Here is a 21,009-nt window from a genome sequence, read left to right on the forward strand (position 1 = left end):
CATCACTTGCTATCCCCAACCCTTACACTCCCGCTTTTTTACCCCCAATTCTTCTGCAGGAAGAAGTTTTTCCAACATTTGGCCTGTCTAGACTTGACCAAATGTCAGAAAAAACCCTTCTTTTGGAAGTCCCCTTATTCCTTGTGGAAAGAGGAGTATAGGGGTGACCGAAAGATCATGTTTGCTCTTCCACTAAAAGAAGTGGAAGAACAAACACATCCGTGGATGCAGAAGAGTTTTTCTGGGCTATCTCCGGAATCCTGAAAAACTCTTGCAGTCTAGCCGTACCCTTGCTGGGCTGAGACAGGATGTGTGGGCTCCGGGGTGGGAATGAGGGATTTGGGTGCGGGAAGAGGTGAATGGTGCAAGCTCTGGGAGGAAATCTGGATGCAGGAGGAAGTGGATTAGGGAACACTGGCATGGGGAGGGAGTTGCAGGCCGGGCAGTGTTGGGGTCAGATGTAGGGTTAGGGTACTAAGTAAGCCACAGACTTTTGGATGTGAGGGTTCAGGAATTTGGGTTGTGGTATGTGGTATGTGAGGGGCAGCAAAATGGACTTGTCTACACTGCTTTTTTTTTCCACAGAAACCTCTTCTGCAAAAATCATCACCTAATAAACTATCTTGTTAGTCTTTGAAGTGCTACATGACTGCTTTTTTTTTTTTTTGTGATTTTAAAGTTGTTGGTTCTTTGAGATCATACAACTGCCTCCCCCTTTGCAAAGACAAATGTCTTTTCTCCCCTTTCTGTTCTGATTTACAAGTCATTTCTCTCCTGTTGACATCTTAGAAACCTGCAAGCTGCAGGACAGGACTAAGGGAAATTGCTCCTGTTTCCCACCCAGGCTGCTGTAGAATTCTTTCTCTGTCCCTCCCGGCTTTCCTCGCCTTTGACTGGTGTCAGTACAACTCCATGATGTTTGGGTGCAGCACACTCTTCCGGTGAGACCTAAAGCTACAGCTGCTTTTGAAAAGGGTCATTTCATGCTCCCCAGAGATGGGAATGAGCAGCCTTGGTGGGAAGGGGACATTTCTGAGCTTGACCCTAGAAAGTCTGCCAGAGAGGACTGCACAAGATGCCTCTCAGCAAAGAATCCCAATTTCCCTGCCGGTCTGTGCTCCATGTTTCCTCCCAGTGCCGCAGTAGCTCCCTAGCCCAGCCCTCCTGTGGAGAAAGTCTGGCTGGTGAGTCTTGCCCACATGCTCAGGGTTTAGCTGATCACCATATTTGGGGTTGGGAAGGAATTTTCCTCCAGGGTAGATTGGCAGAGGCCCTGGAGGTTTTTCGCCTTCCTCTGTAGCATGGGGCACAGATCACAGCTGAAGGATTCTCTGCATCTTGGGGTCTTCAAAGTATTTGAAGGCTTCAATATCTGAGAGGATTATTCTAGGAGGGGGAGGGGGAGATTCTGTGGCTGGCACTGTGCAGGGGGTCAGACTAGATGATCATAATGGTCCCTTCTGACCTTAAAGTCTATGAATCTATGAAAGTGGTGAGTGGAATCCCACTGGTGACAGGGCTGGTGTGATGCCGGGTTGCTTATTTTCCACATTAAACACTGACCTTAACAGCTGACAGGGCTGCTCTCTAATATGGCTCTGACAGCATCCTGGCAAGGAGATTTTCCTGTGACTTTTACTCAAGACATTACAGATCTCCCCCAGGATCATGCCCCTTCCACCTGAAGCCCCACTCCTTCTGGTAGCTTGGAGCTGGCCTCCACACACACCTTGTCCAGGGACCCACAGAGGCTGTCAGCCCCCCGTCTCAGGGATTACCAGCTCCTCAACCCCTTTGGCTCCGAGGGCATTGGTAGCGTCTCCCTGCTGCAGGGGTGTAAAAGAGACCTTCTCCATCTCTCTTAGTAGCCTCTGGGATTCCCTCCTTTCCTCGGGGATCTCAGCACAATGGTCCCCGTTGCCGCTGGTCATCACATCCTCAGTCTTAGCCACATACACAAATCATTCCTAATAAATACTTCTGATGCCGGCATTTCTCCCTTTGCCTTCAACTTGGCCAGGCTAACTGTGCTCCGTGATTACTTATTGTAGGCTTTCCCTTTTCTGGTTCCCCCTCCCAAACGACGCCAACAGAAAATACTAAAACTGTGAGCTCTTGAGCGGTTTTCAGCCCAGCGCTCCAGCTTCACTTCAAACTCCTCCAACAGCGCTTACCGTGCTCACTTTGTGCAAAACACCTCATAGTCCTCTCCTAGCGGTGAATGCGGGGGTGTCGGGGAGCTACTGTCAGATACAGCAGGTCACTGTTATGACATTGTGATGGGGTGCAGTCACAGACAGCCCCTCGGGGGTGCCTCCCAGGGTGCTGACATGGCCACTGCCACTTACCTTCCTGCTCTCTGGGGCTTCTCACTGCCCAGGCCTGCTGGCCCAGGCCTGCTGGTCTCCCCCAGCCAAGGCCCTGAGCTGAGGTGTCTGCCCCCACCGAGAAGCAGCACAGGCACTGAACCACTTCAGGTCCAAGGAGAGGGCAGTTTAGGGGGAATGTGCACACTGGTTGCCTCCCAGGTAACAATGACTTACACTGGGTTTGATAGAAAATAAAAATGGTTTTATTAAGTGGAAGCAGTAGGCAGGGGTGGCCCATGACTGTAGGCGGACTTGGCCGCTGACTTCAACGGGATGCCCAATGATGACGTCACAGGGCGCCCAATGATGACGTCAGCCCATTGACGGCCCTGCAGGCGGGGGCGCCAATCGTGCACTCCGCCTGGGGCGCCAGCTGCCGCAGCCCGCCTCCGGCCGCGCCTGCCAATAGGATATAAGCGAGAACAGGCAGAGCAAAGTAGATTACAAATCAAAGGAAACAAAACCGCTTGGCTAATTCTCCACTGAAACCTCCGTACAAACTCTTCACACTCACCCTAAAACCTCTTTTCCAGCTGCCACTCTACACCAGGGCTGTCTCCCCATCCCGGGGTCTCAGGCTCCTTCCTTCAGGTGCAGCCCAGCCAAAAGGCCCAGGCCTCTGCTTTCTTATTCTTTTTGTTAAGGAGTTGAGGCCACTCCCTACCAAACACTGCTCAGACTTAAGGACAAAAGATTGTTTAACTGTGGCTCATCAAGAAGTTGCAGGTAACACCCTCCATGTCTCCCATACACATATGTGAAACACACAAAGTATCCCCCATTCTATATGTCTATTTTACACACACACGTGATACATACATCAAAGTAAGATTAAACAGAACCAGTTGAACGGGACATGAAGATTGATGGGTTACAGGAAATAATTTGCACAACACAACACAAGACCTCACCCCTTCCCCTTGGGTGTACTCAGGGGGACTTCCATCCTGGCTTATGCACTGCTCCTATACTATGGAAGCTCTGGATGAATCTGGAAACACAAACATTTTCCTTTGGCTCCCAAGTGCTTTCCTTTGGGCCACAAAATTCCCAAGTGATCAGGTACCATCATTTTCCCCTTTCACAAGGACTTCATGAACAAATGCTTCCTCTTCCTCCTGGGCCACTGGGGGTGGTGAATGGGCTCCACAGGGAAACGTACTCTCAGTGGGCGGTTTCAGAACTGAGGCGCGGCACATAGGACTGACTCCAAGAGATCTAGGGAGATGAGGCTTGAAGGTGACAAGATTGCTCTGTCACGGTGGTGTGGGCCAAGGAACACCTTCCCAGCTGAGCCTGCGGAGTGGGGCAGCGGAAGCTGGCTGGGTCCATAACCCAGTGGTTATGGGTTATCAAAGCTGGCCATTGCTTGCCCCAGGCCTGCTTCTTTTAACTCTGGGCCTTTCAGGTGAGGGGGTGGCCAGCAGAGCAGCAAGAGCCTCAGCCGTGAGGCAGGTGGCAGCTGAGGCTGCGGCCTGCTCGGAATCTCCTGGAAGTTACTAGGCGACAGAAACTCCCGCATGTCCTTAGTTACAAGGGACTGGACTCACTGTCTGCCTTACAACCCCGGCTATTATGTGGCTGTGCAGCTTTGATCAAGAGTTCCCAATGCAACCATCCCCCAGCAGCTCATAAGCCTCACCCTGGGATACCCAGCCTGGTTATTCCTTGCAGGCTGACCATAGCACCTTTCCAGCCTCCTATTGGCCACAAAATTGTCCTACTGCCACCAGAGCCACAGACATGAAGGAAGGGAAACTATAATATGGGGCCGTCTCTAATGATGTCTGGAAGAAAGGTAGTGTTCAGCTCGGTCACCAACCTGCTCAGTTGCCTCACTGAGGGGACATCTAGACTGGTGGGTTTTTCTGGGATACCAGAGATATCCCGGAAAAACTCCTCCACCTCCAGGGAACACGTTTTTTTGCAGAAGAGCAAACACGCTCTTTCGGGGAGCCCTGTATACCTCGTTCAATGAAGAATAAGGGCTCCTCCGAAAAAGGAGGCTTTTCTACCATTTGGCACAGTCAAGACAGAGCCAAATGGCGGAAAAGCCTCTTCCAGAAAAGCTATCAGAAAAAGCGACGCAAATTGCGGAGTACAATTTGTGTAGCTTTTTCCGACAAAAGACTATAGTCTAGACCTAGCCTGAGAGGGGTTACAGTTCTTTCTGTTAGGTGTAGAAACAGGGTGTCTGCCACGTGAATTTGTTGAACACAAATCTGGGAGAGAATTTCTATGTGTCTCTTTTAGCCACATAGGTTAATGGACAAAGCATTGGCCTTGTAAGTCAGGGACCGTGGGTTCAAATCCCACCTGGGATGAAAGCCTACATCCTTCTTGTTGGTTGCAAAAAAACAAAAACAAAACAAAACAAACCACCACAGCCACCTCTTCCTATTTGTCACCGAGGAAGCTGGAAGATGTCTGAACTGGATATTGGCAAGGATCCCCCAGAAACAACATCTTCCATAGGACAAGAGCTGTCTCGATCTATCAGTGGCAAGTACTTTAATATTAGTGTTTGGCTGGGACAAGAGCACACTGGAGGTTTGTTCAGAAATGTCACTAAGTGAATCAGAGACTTGTGAAAGAGAATAGAGTCATTTAAAAACGTAACTGTAACCGAGAGACAAAGGAGAGCCTGAGAATAAGCAACTCTCGGAAAGAGATTCAGTTAGAAATGTAAAATCTAGGGCTGTCAATTAACGCATGTTAATGCCTGCAATTAACGCAGGGCAGAATTAATATCTTAAAAAAATTAACGTGCGTTAATCGCAGGTGTTTCCATGCAGCGCTGCCCCTTTGAAATGCTGACCCGGTGTTTCAAAGGGGCAGCGCAACTTGGAGCCAGGGGTCAGCTGGAATCACATTATTCTTTAACAGTGCGATTAATCGCGATTAATTTTTTTTAAATCACTTAACAGCCCTAGTAAAAGGCACAGTGACTAGAGCCAAATCCCTGAAAGCTGCATGGAAACTTTTTAAAGACACCATAATAGAGGCCCAACTTAAACGTATACCCCAAATTAAAAAACATAGCAAGAGACCTAAAAAAAGAGTCACCGTGGCTTAACCACCATGTAAAAGAAGCAGTGAGGGACAAAAAGGTATCCTTTAAGAAGTGGAAGTCCAATCCTAGTAAGATAAATAGAAAGGAACATAAACACTGTCAAATCAAGTGTAAAAATGTAATAAGAAAAGCAAAAAAAGATTTTGAGGAACAGCTAGCCAAAAACTCAAAAAGAAATAACAAAATGTTTTTTAAGTACATTAGAAGCAGAAAGCCTGCTAAAAAACCTGTGGGTCCCCTAGATGATCGAACTATAAAAGGAGCAATCAAGGACGATAAAGCCATTGCAGAGAAACTAAATGATTTCTTTGCTTCATTCTTCACGGCTGAGGACGTTGGGGAGATTCCCAAATCTGCACCGTCCTTTGTGGGTGATGAATCTGAGGAACTGTCCCGGATTGAAGTGTCATTAGAGGAGGTTTTGGAACAAATAGAAAAACTTAATGTTAACAAATCTCTGGGACCGGATGGCATTCATCCAAGGGTTCTAAAAGAACTCAAATGGGAAATTGCTCAACTATTATCTGTGGTTTGTAACCTATCCCTTAAATCGGCTTCCGTACCTAATGACTGGAAGGTAGCCAATGTGACACCAATATTTAAAAAGGGCTCTAGAGGCGATCCTGGCAATTACAGACCGGTAAGTCTAACTTCAGTACCGGGCAAATTAGTCGAAACAACTGTAAAGAATAAAATTGTGAAGCACGTAGAAGAACATAATTTGTTGGACAAAAGTCAACATGGTTTCTGTAAAGGGAAATCCTGTCTTACTAATCTATTAGAGTTCTTTGAAGGGGTTAACAAACATGCAGACAAGGAGGATCCAGTAGATATAGTATACTTAGATTTTCAGAAAGCCTTTGACAAGGTCCCTCACCAAAGGCTCTTGTGTAAATTACATGGCCATGGGATAAGAGGGAAGGTCCTTTCTTGGATTGAGAACTGGTTAAAAGACAGGAAACAAAGGGTAGGAATAAATGGTAAATTTTCAGATTGGAGAGGGGTAACTAGTGGTGTACCCCAAGGGTCAGTCCTGGGACCAATCCTTTTCAACTTATTCATAAATGATCTGGAGAAAGGGGTAAGCAGTGAGGTGGTAAAGTTTGCAGATGATACCAAACTGTTTAGGATAGTCAAGACAGAAGCAGACTGTAAGGGACTCCAAGAAGATCTCACCAAACTGAGTGATTGGGCAACAAAATGGCAAATGAAATTTAATGTGGATAAGTGTAAAGTAATGCACATCAGGAAAAATAACCCCAACTATACGTACAGTATGATGGGGGCTAATTTGGCTACAACAAATCAGGAAAGAGATCTTGGAGTTATCGTGGACAGTTCTCTGAAAACTTCCACACAGTGTGCAGCGGTGGTCAAAAAGGCAAATAGGATGCTAGGAGTTATTAAGAAAGGGATAGAAAATAAGACCCAGAATATCATACTGCCCCTGTATAAAACTATGGTACGTCCACATCTTGAATACTGTGTACAGATGTGGTCTCCTCACCTCAAAAAAGATATTTTGGCCTTGGAAAGGGTTCAGAAAAGGGCAACTAAAATGATTAGGAGTTTGGAACAGGTCCCATGTGAGGAGAGGTTAAAGCGACTGGGACTTTTCAGTTTAGAAAAGAGGAGACTGAGGGGGATATGATAGAGGTCTATAAAATCATGAGTGGTGTGGAGAGGGCCGATAAAGAAAAGTTATTTATTAATTCCCCAAATAGAAGAACTAGAGGACACCAAATTAAATTAATGGGTAGCAGGTTTAAAACTAATAAAAGAAAGTTCTTCTTCACACAGCGTGTAGTCAACCTGTGGAACTCCTTGCCAGAGGAGGCTGTGAAGGCTAGGACTATAATAGAGTTTAAAGAGAAGCTAAATAATTTCATGGAGGTTAGGTCCATAAAAGGCTATTAGCCAGGGGATAAAATGGTGTCCTTGGCCTCTGTTTGTCAGAGGCTGAAGAGGGATGGCAGGAGACAAATTGCTTGATCACTGTCTTTGGTCCACCCTCTCTGGGGCACCTGGTGCTGGCCACTGTCGGCAGACAGGATACTGGGCTAGATGGACCTTTGGTCTGACCCAGTACGGCCGTTCTTATGTTCTTAGTAAAATCCTGGTTAACTTTCTGCTTCTGCTTTCAAACACTCCATCCCCATTCTCCTGGCTCCCACTGTCAATCCCCCCCGGTAGCAGGAGCCAGCAGCCACACGCAGTTCACTGTAGGCATTTCACTCCCACGCTTGATGGACACACACCTTTACCCATTTCTTAGGGCTCAGGACGTAACTTCCTGCAGGTTTGCAAAGTCTTTCACCAAGAAAGAGCCTCACACACTAACATCCTTGCTCTCTATTTATTAGCAATTACGGAGCAAGCAGAATACACATGCTGAGCACATGAATTGCCATCCTCACCAAGCCTGACCAAGGCAGGCAAACGTCCACTGTTGGCCAAGCAAGGTCAGTCTCCTCTGAATTCGGGTTGCTCCATGTCACGGTCGTGCAGAGGATTTCTAGCAGCTCTACTCTTAGGCCATGTCTGGAATTGAGCTCTTTTCCAGGTCTTTCCTTCTTCCATTTGTTCCTTTTTTCCTTTCTGCTGGTCTTCTAGGACCCCAGTTTAGATAGTGAAAATTGAGTTCTGCTTACCTTTATTTTACTAACATTTTATTAACCAATCGTTACATGATTAAATTACCTAACCAATCATATCCCACCACCTTCAATGATTCACACAGTGTAATTAATTATACAGCAGACAAATAAAACCAGAGATTCTACAAACAATAGGAAAATGAGGAGCTTAATTACAGAACGAGGATTCCACAACCCCCAACTTTTAATAGGGAGTTTTGTGTCAGACAAAATGCTACCAGTAAACTAAGTTTGCTTTGCCCATCTTGAGATCGGTTTTTCTCAGTTAGTGGATGCCACTGGGATGGGGTGTCCCTCTACACAGCTAGCCACTCTGCTATTTTACTGCGATTTAGATGGAATACAAGGATGTGACTCCCTGCTTTACAGCTCGTGGCTGCTGATCTTTCAGTCTGGCTGGAGACGGAAGCCCTAGGCTATAGGCCTTCCAATACGGCTACAGAAGAAGGCCATTTCCTTACAGCACAGGGTGGCCCCACAGTGAACCCCTCCTCCTCATCCCCTTCCACCTCTTCACCATCTTTCTGACTCTGTGCTATAGGAAGTATCCTTGGTTGTGGATGCGGCAGCCCCACTCTGGATTGTGTCTAGTCCTTTATAAAAATGCCACGACTCCTCCCTGCGCCACTACTGGCTCAGCAGAAGGCTGGGACAACTCCCCCTCTGTGCCAGGCCCTGCCTCTACTCCCCTCCCCTCCTTCCCTCTTCCCAGTGCATTAGAGCCCATAGGATAGCGGGAGTCTGATGCCGGACGCAGGGCTCGGGTGCCCCCATATTCACTGGCAGCAGCAGAGCAGAGCAGAGCACTGCAGCTCCAACCCGCTCGGCTCCCTGGGCACCTAGTTATGGCAGTAAGGCAGGATGGGGCCTTCTCACTCCACTCCCCCTGCCAATGTCAGTAAGTTTGGGAGAACCTGATCATAGCTGTGGGTGCCTGGCCCCTCCGTTAGTGTTCTGGTCCACCCAGATGCTCTGCACCTTGCTCCTCTTGCCCATGGCATTTAGGGGGCACATGCTCCTTCGTATCCTCCTCACAGGGCACCCTTGGCCCCAGCACCCAGCTCCCCAAGTCCCTTAGCTCCCACCATTCAATCCCCACTTTTCTCTCCATAACCCATTGGCCTGATCCCTTCATGTTTGATCCCCAGAGACCAGAACTCTGAGGGATCCAGGGAAGGGAGGAGTGACGAGCCCCCAGGGACACTTCTCCTGCAGGGAACAGCCCGAGGTGAGGGGGGAGCACAGTCTGGGGCCTGGAGGAAGACAGGGGTGAGGACAGGTGACTAGAGTCAAGGCATTCATAAGACCTCTCTCTCAGGTGGATTTTCCCATGACTATTAAGGTATGAGCGCTGGCTGAAAGCTTTCCCACAGTCCAAGCATGTATGAGGTTTCTCGCTGGTGTGGGTTTTCTGATGTCTATGAAGGGCTGATTTCCAACTGAAACCTTTCCCACACTCAAGGCATTTATAAGGTCTCTCTCCCGAGTGCATTCGCCTGTGATAAATAAGGTGTGAACTCCGACTGAATGTTTTCTCACAATCCAAGCATTTATGGGGTTTCTCTCCAGTGTGGGTTTTCTGGTGTGCATGAAGGGTTGATTTCACACTGAAACTTTTCCCACACTCAAGGCATTTATAAGGTCTTTCTCCTGAGTGTGTTCTCCTGTGATAAGTCAGGTGTGAGCTCCGACTGAAAGTTTTCCCGCAGTCCAAGCATGTATAGGGTTTCTCCCCAGTGTGGGTTTTCTGATGTGATTTAAGGGCTGATTTCCAATTGAAACCTTTCCCACACTCAAGGCATTTAAAGGGTCTTTCTCCTGGGTGCAGTCTCATGTGATCAAGAAGGTGCGAGCTCCGACTGAATGATTCTCCACATTCCAAGCATGTATGGGGTTTCTCTTTTGTGTGGGTTTTCTGATGTGAATTAAGGGTAGATTTCCAATTGAAACCTTTTCCGCACTCAAGGCATTTATAGGGTCTTTCTTCTGAGTGCGTTCTCCTGTGATAAGTAAAGTATGCACTCTGACTGAAAGTTTTTCCACAGTCTGAGCATGTATGACGTTTCTCTCCTGTGTGGATTTTCTGATGTACATTAAGGTTTGATTTCCAAGTGTAAGCTTTCCCACACTCAAGGCACTTAAAAGGTCGTTCACCTGTATGGGTTTGCTGATGTCTTGTAAGCTTGGAGTTGTCAATGTACGTTTTCCCACACACATGGCATTTAAAGGGTCTCTCTCCTGTGTGCACCCTCTGATGTATAATCAGTTGTGACTTCTGAATGAAACTTTTCCCACACTCCAGGCATTTATTGGGTTTCTCTCCTCTGTGAATCAGCTGATGTTTAACTAGGGTCGATTTCAAGCTGAAGCCTTTCCCACACTCACGGCATTTATAGGGTCTTTCTTCTGTGTGTGTTCTCCTGTGTTGAAAAAAGTTTGAGCTGTGATTGAAACTTTTCCCACACTCGGGGCATTTATAGGGCCTTTCTCCTGTGTGGATTCTTTGATGTATAATAAACCTTGAGCTATGACGAAAGCTTTTCCCACAGTCAAGGCATTTGTAGGATTTTTTGTCATTGTGACTTGTCTGCTGGATGGTCATTTCCTTGGGATCATTTCCTTGGGATGCTCCGCCACATGGAATGGATTCACCCGTTTTCTTTCCGGGATAGGTTCCCAGCTTAACCTCTGAACTGTATCGATCTCCCCAAGCATTTCCCCATTCCAAGTCCTGGGGAACATTCCCTTCAGCTCTGCCCAAAAACGCTTCCTGGGGTTCCACTTCCCCAGGTCCTCCCTGCTGCTGAGTCACGTCCTTGTTGTCACTCACTGTCCTATCACCTGCTGGGAGAGAGAGAGAGAGAGAGAATCCAGAAAGGAGTCACTGCCAGTGCCGGGAGGAAAGGGCAGAAGGCAGAGAAGGAGAACACAGCACAGTAACTATTGGAGAGATTGAGACATTGGATTCCAACTCCACATCCCACCAAACACTCTCAGGGAAATAAACGTAGGGAAGAAATTTCCGACAGGATGAATGGGAAGCCAGGCCTGATTCTGATTGGATGATATGGCACCTGCTGACTGCAACCCTCCCCTCGGTGAGACGGGGGAGAACTGAGGTCTCTTCTGTTACCTACCAGCTTTGTGTTCTTGGGGAATTAGGGCATAAAGCTCAGGAAAGATCTCCGCCCCTCCCGCAGCCTCTGCCTGAACCAAAGCCGATCAGAAGGAAGATTTACAAAAAGCAGTGAAAAGGGAGAGACAGACGCACTAAAACCCTCTGGACAAGGGTGACAGGGTTCAGGAAACACCCCAGCTTCACTTGCATTGGAGGAAGGAGAGGGAGGCCTTTCCATCAGCATACAGAACAGAGAACAGCTATTCCAAGACAAGCACTGCAGGGAATTCTGGGACAGGGAAGCAGGAACGCAGTGCCTGATGGGAAATCTCTGCTCCTGATGCTAATGAACCCACACCTGTCCATACCCAGATCAGTAATTAACAGACCAATGTTAGTAATAAATCCTCTATTGGTATCCAAAATACTGAAGCTGACTAATTGCATTCGGAGCTCCCTCAAATGATCTCCACCCCATCGCCAGGAATGAGCCGTTCCTATTGTCTAGCCTAAACAAAACAACTTTGGGATACTCCATGAGCCCTCAGTTTACCAGAAACAATCCCGTGTTTCCCATTACACTGTTGTTGTTTCCCTACATAACTGCCCCCAAAGCCTCCAGTGGCCTTCTGATGCCTGGATGTCCATTTCGCATCAGTCCCATTAACACTGCATCTGCTCCTGACGGACCCTGCTGGGAGCTTTCCTCTGTTTGTCTCCAACGCTCTGGACCCTCAGCTGCCATCACCACCTGGGAACCCCGATCGAGTCAAGCTTCACGGAGCGGTGAGATCTCTTATGTAAAAGCCTCTTGACCCTGCCTCATGTAATCAGGGATGGATCACTAGCCCTGACATTTGAATTCAGACTTACATTTGATTTAATGTGCTAAATGTTTTGTTTCTTAGCATCCCCTTATATGGTTCTTGCATGGAAATATAAACTTTCATGGTTAAGCAGACTGTTTCTCTCTCTGCCTTCCTTTCTCTGCCCCCCTCTTTGGGGTGATGTTTTTAGCTTTCCCATTCACTCCGCAACACCACTCCTTGTACCTACGCTAAAGATCCCCGCGTCTCTCAAGAATCCGGTGGGGTTTGCTCAACCAGTGGGTTACTAGCAGAATGGTCGTGGAGCGAAAGCGGAGATCGGTATGTGCTGTACCTGGGGGCGTATGCGGGTGGCAGCTTAAAGTGCTGTTTAAACGCAGCCCCCTGAGTCCAAAGGCACAAGACGGCCACGTGCTGACATTGCTGTAAAACCCACCTACTCAGTCCAGGGACATATCAGAGGTAAGCTGTTGAATGCTGATTAACCAGTCCTCTCACATGTGCTCAGTTAGCGGGTGTGAGTATCTGTGCTCCTCTGATTCTAGGGCGGGCAGAACCCAGTTCCGGGAAACCTGGATCCCACAGGAGAGCTCCATTGGGAGGGAACTGGCAGAGGGGAGACGTTGAGCCCCATGTGAGAGCACAAGTAACAAAAGCAGCACATTGACAAGTTATCACCCCCACCCTCTTCAGAAGTGAAACCCCAGTACACGAGTGTACCCCATGGTAACAGGCAAATCCGGTGACACTTAGTAGTCCCAGCTTCTCCTCACTTATAGAATCATAGAATCCTAGAGCTGGAAGAGACCTCAGAAGGTCAAGTCCAGCCTCCTGCCCAAAGCAGGACCAATCCCAACTAAATCATCCCAGCCAGGGCTTTGTCAAACCGAGTCTTAAAACATCTTTAGGGATGGAGACTCCACTACTTCCCTAGGGAACCCATCCCAGTGCTTCACAACCCTCCTAGGGAAATAGTTTTTCCTAATATCCAACCTATACCTCTCCCACCACAACTTGAGACCATTGCTCCTTGTTCTGCCATCTGTCACCACTGAGAACAGCCTGTCTCCATCCTCTTTGGAACCTCCCTGCAGGAAGTTGAAGGCTGCTATCAAATCCCCCCTCACTCTTCACTTCTGCAGACTAAACAGACCCAACTCCCCCAGCCTCTCCTCACAGGTCATATGCTCCAGCCCCCTAATCATTTTGGTTGCCTTCCGCTGGACCCTCTCCAATGCGTCCACATCCAACGGGGGGCCCAGAATTGGACACCATACTCCAGATGTGACCTCACCAGAGCCGAATAAAGGGGAATAATCATATATCTGGATCTGCTGGCAATGCTCCTCCTAATGCACCCTAATATGCCATTAGCCTTCTTGGTTACAAGGGCACACTGTTGACTCATATCCAGCTTCTCATCCACTGTAACCCCCAGGTCCTTTTCTGCAGAACTACTACTTAGATGGTTGGTCCCCAGCCTGTAACAATGCTTGGGATTCTTCTGTCCCAAAAGCAGGACTCTGCACGTGTCCTTGTTGAACCTCATCAGATTTCTTGTGGCCCGATCCTTCAATTTGTCTAAGTCACTCTGGACCCTATCTCTGCCCTGGAGCGTATCTACCTCTCCCCCCAGCTTAGTGTCATCTGCAAACTTGCTGAGGTTGCAATCCATCCGCTCATCCAGGCCATTAATAAAGACATTGAACAAAACCAGTCCTAGAACTGAACCATGGGGCCCTCTGTTAGAAACCAGCCGCCATCCTGACATCGAGCCGTTGATCACTACCCGCTGGGCCCGGCCTTCTAGCCATCTTTCTATCCATCTTACCATCCATTTATCCAATCCACATTCCCTTAACTTGCTGGCAAGAATATTGTGGGAGACCGTATTAAAAGCCTTGCTAAGGTCAAGGTATATCACATCCACTGACTTTCCCATGTCCACAGAGCCAGTTACCTCATCATAAAAGCTAATCAGATTGGTCAGGCACGACTTGCCCTTTGTGAATCCATGCTGACTATTCTTGATCACTTTCCCCTCTTCCAAGTGCCTCAAAATATATTCCTTAAGGATCCCTTTCATGATTTTTCCAGAGACCGAGGTAAGACTGACTGGCCTATAGGCCACTAGGTTACCTCCCTCATCCAGTAGGGGCCGCACACCCTCTCTGATCACCTTCTTCTTGCTAACATGCCTGTAGAAACCTTTCTTGTTATCCTTCACTTCTAGGCATTTATGTCTCAGTTTCCCTTGTTCCTCACCTGTGCTGGAGCCTCTTGGGCTCTCTCTTTGCTTGCTAGCCTGGCAATCCGGGACCCACGGCTCTTCCCCTCGTTCCAGCCGGGCGACCAGGTCAGGCTTTGGAATAGGGAATCCTGCAGAGGGTGAAATCAGGCAAGGTCAGAAAGCACGGAGTCAGGGGAAAGTATTTGTCGCGAGGAACATGCCCTGAGTGTAACCGGCCCCTGCGTGGGACAGTGGGAAATCAGACCCCTTGGCAAGCAGAAGACTTTGGGAGGGGGCATTGTCACAGCCTCATGAGGAGTCTCAGGGTAGACGTGCTCTGGGGGACTTGCTCTCACACACACACAAGCTCAGGTGGTAAAGTCCGGCCTATTTCCAAGTCTGCAGAACCTAGAACCCTCCCCAGGGCTGGAGACAGTCCCAGGCAGGAAGCTGAACCGGGCGAGGAGGAGAAATAATACAGGAAGCGCAATTCCCTGCTTTTGGCCCCTTGAAAACAAGGGAGATGGGGATGAACAAGCATGTCCATTAAGTTTCTGATCCTGTTCCCTCGAAGGGGGTACGGAGATGAAAGAGTCTCTCCTGTTGGAGCTGGGGGCTACCTGAGCCTCCCCTGCTAAATCCACCTGCCCAGGGCAGAACCTGAGCAGATTCAGACACGCGGCCCCACGGGAATCTCTTACCCAGCGAGGTCACCATCTCATAGTTCTCCCGCATGACGTCCCTGTAGAGGGCTCTCTGAGCGGGGCCCAGCAGAGCCCCCTGCCCCTGGGTGAAATACACAGCCACCTCCTCGAAGGTCACCGGCACCTGGAACAGCCAAAGTCCCCCACTCAGCACCGGCTGCCCTACCCCACAATCCCGCGATTCACAGGGGAGGGGCCCACAACAGCGGAATTCCCCCCTCCCGTTCAGAGCAGCCAGGAGGGGGTGGGAGAAGGGGAGAGCTCCTTGCCCCCAGCAGACAGAGCAGGGCAGGAGCTTCTCATTTCCCACATGGCTGCCGGCCACAAGCTGCTCCGGGAAGCAGAGCTCTGAGCTGGGCACAGGGACAGGGACCAGCAGCCTCCGGCCAGTGGGGTCAGGCTCCGCCACTGGGAGTCTGCTCAGCCCTGCCCCGTGGGGTGTGTCCTGGCCCAGCAACAGGGGAACGTCCCCAGCAGCCCTGCCAAGGGGCCTGTCCCGAAAATCTGGCCCAGGCTGCTCATATCCCAGCAGGTGTATCACCCAGTAGCCCTCCCTTCCTCCCTGAGTGTTTCCTGCATCCCCCTCACCTCCCGCAGCTCCCTGAAAATCCCCTACCTGAGCTGGCTCCATCCCAGCCATTCCCAGCCCTGTCTCTGTAAGACGGGATGCTCTGGAGCGAAACGGGGACGCGATTCCTCAGCCTGCCAGGGCAAGAGGGGGAGGTTTCAGAAGGGGTCTGGGTCCATGTCACACCCCGACTCCCCCAGGTTTAGGGAGATTAACTATCAGTTAACTGAATAATCAATTAATCTCATGAATTCTTATCAGTTAGTCGACTATTCTACAGGCCTCGGGGTGGGGCTGGCAGCCAGCACGCTCTCGCCTCAACCACAGCCCACAGGATATGGGCATAGGAGGGACTGAGGTCTCCGACTGGGGATGTGGGGGTCTACAGTGGGGCTGGAGATGAGGCACTAGGGATGCTGGAGGGGCTCCAGGCTGAGGCCAAGGGTTTGCACTGCAGGAGCGGCTGGGGGCAGGAGATGGGAGTGCGGGACCAGGAAGGAGTTAAGGCGCTGGAGGAGGCTCAGGGCAGGAGCTGGCAGAGTGCAGGGTATGGGCAACAACTGGGGTGTCAGAGGAGATCAGGGCTCCCCCAGTCTCCCCTCCTACAACGCCCCTTCCTTCCCAGTGCCCCACCCTTAGGGTTTCCCTCCATTGCAGCCTCCTCCATCCGCCCCGTAAATCTTCCGATTCCTCTGCCTCACCCCACCCTCCCTTCAGTACACCCCTGCTCCCTCCCACCCGCACCCCCTCCTGCCTCACATCCCTGTTCCCCCATCCCCACATCTCCCCGCCCCCTCAATTCCCCTCCTGCCCCCCACATCCCCACGCATCCCCGCCCCCTCAATCCACCTCCTGCCCCCCACATCCCCGTTCCCCTCAATCCCCCTCCTGCCCCCCACATCCCCGTTCCCCCATCCCCACGCGACCCCGCCCCCTCAATCCCCCTCCTGCCCCCCACATCCCCGTTCCCCTCAATCCCCCTCCTGCCCCCCACATCCCCGTTCCCCTCAATCCCCCTCCTGCCCCCACATCCCCGTTCCCCTCAATCCCCCTCCTGCCCCCCACATCCCCGTTCCCCTCAATCCCCCTCCTGCCCCCCACATCCCCGTTCCCCCATCCCCACGTGTCCCCGCCCCCCGGCAGTCCGGGCACCGCTGGGGGCGAGTCTCTCTTACCGCCCGGGACCCGGCCCAGAGGCGCTTCCCGCTGCGGGGCCTGAGCCCAGCCCCGGTCCCGGCGCCGCTGCCGCTGCTGCTGGGTCCTAGCGGGAACCCGCCCCACAGCCCCGCCCGGCAGGTCTCCCGCGGGGGGCCGGGGGGGGGGGTCTTGCAGCCGGGGCCGCAGACCCGGGGGAGCCCGCCCGGAGCGGGAGCTGCCGGGGCAGAGTCTCGGGGACACCCGCGGGCCGGGAGCGGCTCTGGGAGCGGCGGGGCAGAGCCGGGCTCCCCGGCAGCGCCCCCGGGACCAGCCCCGCTCCCCTCCCCTGGGCCCGTCAGAGCCACCGGCTCCCTGGGGCCGCGTTCCCCCTCCTGGGCACCAGGCTACCCCCTTCCCGTCTGCCCCCCCCAGGATCCCTCTGCCTCCCCCACCAGGGATCCCCCTCCCCCCCACCAGGGATCCCCCTGCCTCCCCCACCAGGGATCCCCCTGCCTCCCCCACCAGGGATCCCCCTGCCCCCACCAGGGATCCCCCTGCCCCCCCCACCAGGGATCCCCCTGCCTCCCCCACCAGGGATCCCCCTGCCCCCCCCAGGGATCCCCCTGCCTCCTCCACCAGGGATCCCCCTCCCCCCTCCAGGGATCCCCCTCCCCCTCCACCAGGGATCCCCCTGCCTCCTCCACCAGGGATCCCCCTCCCCCCACCAGGGATCCCCCTGCCTCCTCCCACCAGGGATCCCTCTGCCTCCTCCCACCAGGGATCCCCCTGCCTCCTCCCACCAGGGATCCCTCTGCCTCCCCCACCAGGGATCCCCCTGCCTCCTCCCACCAGGGATCCCTCTGCCTCCTCCCACCAGGGATCCCCCTGCCTCCTCCCACCAGGGATCCCTCTGCCTGCTCCCACCAGGGATCCCCCTGCCTCCTCCCACCAGGGATCCCTCTGCCTCCCCCACCAGGGATCCGCCTCCCCCCACCAGGGATCCCCTGCCCCCCCACCAGGGATCCCCTTCCCCCCACCAGGGATCCCCCTGCCTCCCCCACCAGGATCCCTCTGCCCCCCCCAGGGATCTCCCTGCCTCCCCCACCAGGATCCCTCTGCCCCCCCCAGGGATCCCCTGCGCCCCCAGGGATCCGCCTCCCCCCACCAGGGATCCCCCTGCCTCCCCCCACCAGGGATCCCCCTGCCTCCTCCCACCAGGGATCCGCCTCCCCCCACCAGGGATCCCCCTGCCTCCTCCCACCAGGGATCCCCCTGCCCCCCACCAGGGATCCCCCTGCCTCCTCCCACCAGGGATCCCCCTCCCCCCACCAGGGATCCCCCTGCCTCCCCCCCCAGGGATCCCCCTGCCTCCCCCACCAGGGATCCCTCTGCCTCCCCCCACCAGGGATCCCCCTGCCTCCTCCCACCAGGGATCCCCCTGCCTCCACCAGGGATCCCCCTGCCTCCTCCCACCAGGGATCCCCCTCCCCCCACCAGGGATGCCCCTGCCTCCTCCCACCAGGGATCCCCCTCCCCCCACCAGGGATCCCCCTGCCTCCTCCCACCAGGGATCCCCCTGCCCCCCCCACCAGGGATCCCCCTGCCTCCTCCCACCAGGGATCCCCCTCCCCCCACCAGGGATCCCCCTGCCTCCTCCCACCAGGGATCCCCCTGCCTCCCCCACCAGGGATCCCCCTGCCCTTCTCCCAGGCGGATCCCCCCACCAGGATCCCTCTGCCCCCCCCAAGGATCCCCCTGCCTCCCCCACCAGGGTGGCAAGTTAGTGGTTGGCGGGAGCACTGTATCTAATTCCTATATACAAGAACATTAAATAAATATTCAACCCACTCAGCTCTAATACTAACATCTTGTCACAAGTCACTGGCAGTGTTTCTCAACCAGTGGTACCAGCACCCTTGGGGTACTTGAGAGAAGTCCGGGGCGCACGTCAACACAACTGATATTTGGAGAAAACTGAATTGTTGTTTTAAGTTGAAAGTAATGAAATTAATGGGTAGCAGGTTTAAAACTAATAAAAGGAAGTTCTTCTTCACACAGCATGTTGTCAACCTGTGGAACTCCTTGCCAGAGGAGGCGGTGAAGGCTAGGACTATAATAGAGTTTAAAGAGAAGCTGGATAAATTCATGGAGGTTAGGTCCATAAAAGGCTATTAGCCAGGGGATAAAATGGTGTCCTTGGCCTCTGTTTGTCAGAGGCTGGAGAGGGATGGCAGGAGACAAATCGCTTGATCATTGTCTTTGGTCCATCCTCTCTGGGGCACCTGGTGCTGGCCACTGTCGGTGGACAGGATACTGGGCTAGATGGACCTTTGGTCTGACCCAGTACGGCTGTTCTTATGTTCTTATGTTATGTTCTTTGAGTTTTACAGCGCTTTATTATTTTTTGTACTTTCTACACCCAAAAATTTCATTGCCTGCCCAGCTACGATTAAGTAGTTTAAACAAATGTGTTGCAATAGTCGAAAAAAATTGTGTATGTCTGAAACTGTAGGTACTGGGGGTACTTATGAATTTTTTTGAAAAGGGGTGTGCTTCCTTTTTTTAAAGGGGTACTTTATAAAAAAAAGGTTGAGAAACACTGACTTAAGGGACACGAGTTAGCCTTACAGTGTTAATGTCTATTCTTACTTAGTCACTAACTCTGGGGAGAGAGAGACCCTGGCAGGACTCCTGGGCTCTCTCTCAGCTCTGGAAGGAGAGTGGGTTTCAGGGCCCTGCTGGGGAGTTTGCACTGGAGGGTCCTAGAGCAGCTGCCCTCAGGGGCACAGCCAGGCTGCCCCTGGAGAGCAAAGGCCCCTGGGAACAGGCCAGTCCCCAGCGCTGCCAGGCCCAGGAGAGAGAGAGGAGACAGAAGGGGCGTGGGGAGAGCGAAAGGGGCGGCAGGAGCAGGGAGGGGGAGGGAGGGTCCCAGTCCTGCTCCCATCCCTTCCCTGCACCCCCCCTGGACAGACTGACACTCCTGGGAGCCAGGGGAGGAGCTGACCTAGGAACAGGCAGGTCCTGCCCCGGCTGAGCCCCGCGCTGCTGGGGGGATGCGCTGCCCTCGGGGCCCGTGTCAGAGGGAATCCCCCAAAGTGGCTGCTTTGGTTCTGCTCTTGTCCAGCCTTTGTCTCTGAGACTGAGTCCCTGGGGGCTAAAAGTGTCCCGGGGTTCTGGCTGGGGGAGGGGCTGGGGTTACATTATAATAAATGGATTGAGGGTTCCCAGCATGGCAGAGCCCAGAGCATCCATCTGCAGGGAGAGACCCTGGGTGGGTGACATGGATGCAGGCCCCTTCTGAAGTCCCCCCCCCCCGCCCCCTTTGCCCTGGCAGGCTGAGGAATCGTGTCCACGTTTTGCTCCAGAGCATCCCGTCTTGCAGAGACAGGGTGGGGAAACGTCTCCAGATGCTCCTTCTGCCTGGCTGAATTTCCCCCTCTTCCTTCCCTTCCCAGCAGGGATCCGCTGCCATGTTGCTGAGGAGAAGGACACTTGGGCCAGGCCCCTTCACTGTAGATACCGTCTCCTCCCCCATCTTCCACCAGCTATTGGGCCGGGTTCCTCAATAGCTGGTTCTGTTCCCTGCAGGGGGCAGGTCCCTGAGGGCTGGTGTCTCCTCCCCTCCTCAAATCCCCCAGGCTGCTGGGTTGTGGGGCACCATGTGCTAAGGGACCAGGCCAGTAGGTTGTGGGGAGGAAGTGGGGCTGAGTGGTGGGGGCTTGTGGAGCTGGGAAGCAGGGTATGTGTGCCAGGGCTTTGGGGCGTATGGGCTTGGAGGCAAGGGCTGTCTCTCCTCACTCACCTCTTCTGCCCCTGCTCCCTGTGCACTCACAGAGCACCACGCTAAGAAATCTGTCACTGCAAGAGCCGGGTTATGTCCCTTCCAGGTTCTCTGAGCTTCTCATCGCTGTGGGAGGTGACGCAGGCCCGCTCCGACTTCATTAGCTTTGATGTCCCACTTGGGTCTCGGCGGCCCTTCCTTTCTATTCTTTCCTCTCCATGCCCGTTGGTTTCCCTCTGTTCCTGAAGGCTGTGGGGTCATCTGCTTTGATGTGCCCTATGGCAGGATGCAGCAGGGAGGGAGGAAGGAAATCGCCAGCCAAATGGCCCTTTGTCAGAATAGCCCTTTTTGAATTGCATTGTAGCACGGGCATGTGATGGTGGTGTGGGCTGAGCAATGACCGTGCTCAATCTCTGTCGGCACAGACAGGGAGGGGGAAGTGCTAGATTCAAAGGCCCACAGGCAGAGACTGGAAAGGGGCAGGAATTTGCTGCCTGAGCCGCAGGAGGGTGTGAGATAGAGTCAGGAGAGGATGAGAGATGTGG

The 21,009-nt window shown here is 52.6% G+C and overlaps 1 protein-coding gene across 4 annotated transcripts; it reads right to left on the minus strand.

Annotated features, from left to right (window-relative positions):
- Positions 1-7,784: 7,784 nt before the first annotated feature.
- On the minus strand, positions 7,785-16,830 carry LOC149523683 (uncharacterized). Of its 4 annotated transcripts, none has more exons than XM_089781416.1 (5): positions 16,722-16,830; positions 15,595-15,680; positions 14,976-15,102; positions 14,310-14,423; positions 7,785-10,943 (listed from the first exon to the last, which is right to left on the minus strand). In XM_089781416.1, exons 2-5 carry the CDS (start codon positions 15,616-15,618, stop codon positions 9,046-9,048), a joined length of 2,163 nt encoding a protein of 720 aa, XP_089637542.1. In that variant the 5' UTR covers positions 15,619-15,680; positions 16,722-16,830; the 3' UTR covers positions 7,785-9,045. The 4 variants fall into 4 exon arrangements, with proteins under 4 accessions (XP_089637542.1, XP_089637543.1, XP_089637544.1 ...); XM_089781417.1 differs by lacking the exon at positions 16,722-16,830 and adding an exon at positions 16,180-16,255; XM_089781418.1 differs by lacking the exon at positions 16,722-16,830 and having other exon boundaries at positions 7,785-10,940; positions 15,595-16,166.
- Between the last annotated feature and the right edge of the window lie 4,179 nt (positions 16,831-21,009).

Source organism: Pelodiscus sinensis, chromosome 12 (assembly GCF_052426305.1).
Source record: "Pelodiscus sinensis isolate ZL-2025 chromosome 12, ASM5242630v1, whole genome shotgun sequence".
Taxonomy (NCBI): Eukaryota; Metazoa; Chordata; order Testudines; family Trionychidae; genus Pelodiscus; species Pelodiscus sinensis.

Excerpts from the sequence above, each read along its gene's own strand:
- LOC149523683 (XM_089781416.1), bottom strand. The coding sequence starts at position 15,618 with ATGGCTGGGATGGAGCCAGCTCAG. Across the intron at positions 14,424-14,975 it reads TGAGATGGTGACCTCGCTGG|GATTCCCTATTCCAAAGCCT; the intron begins GTAAGAGATTCC and ends CACCCTCTGCAG. Across the intron at positions 10,944-14,309 it reads CCCAAGAGGCTCCAGCACAG|CAGGTGATAGGACAGTGAGT; the intron begins GTGAGGAACAAG and ends TCTCTCTCCCAG.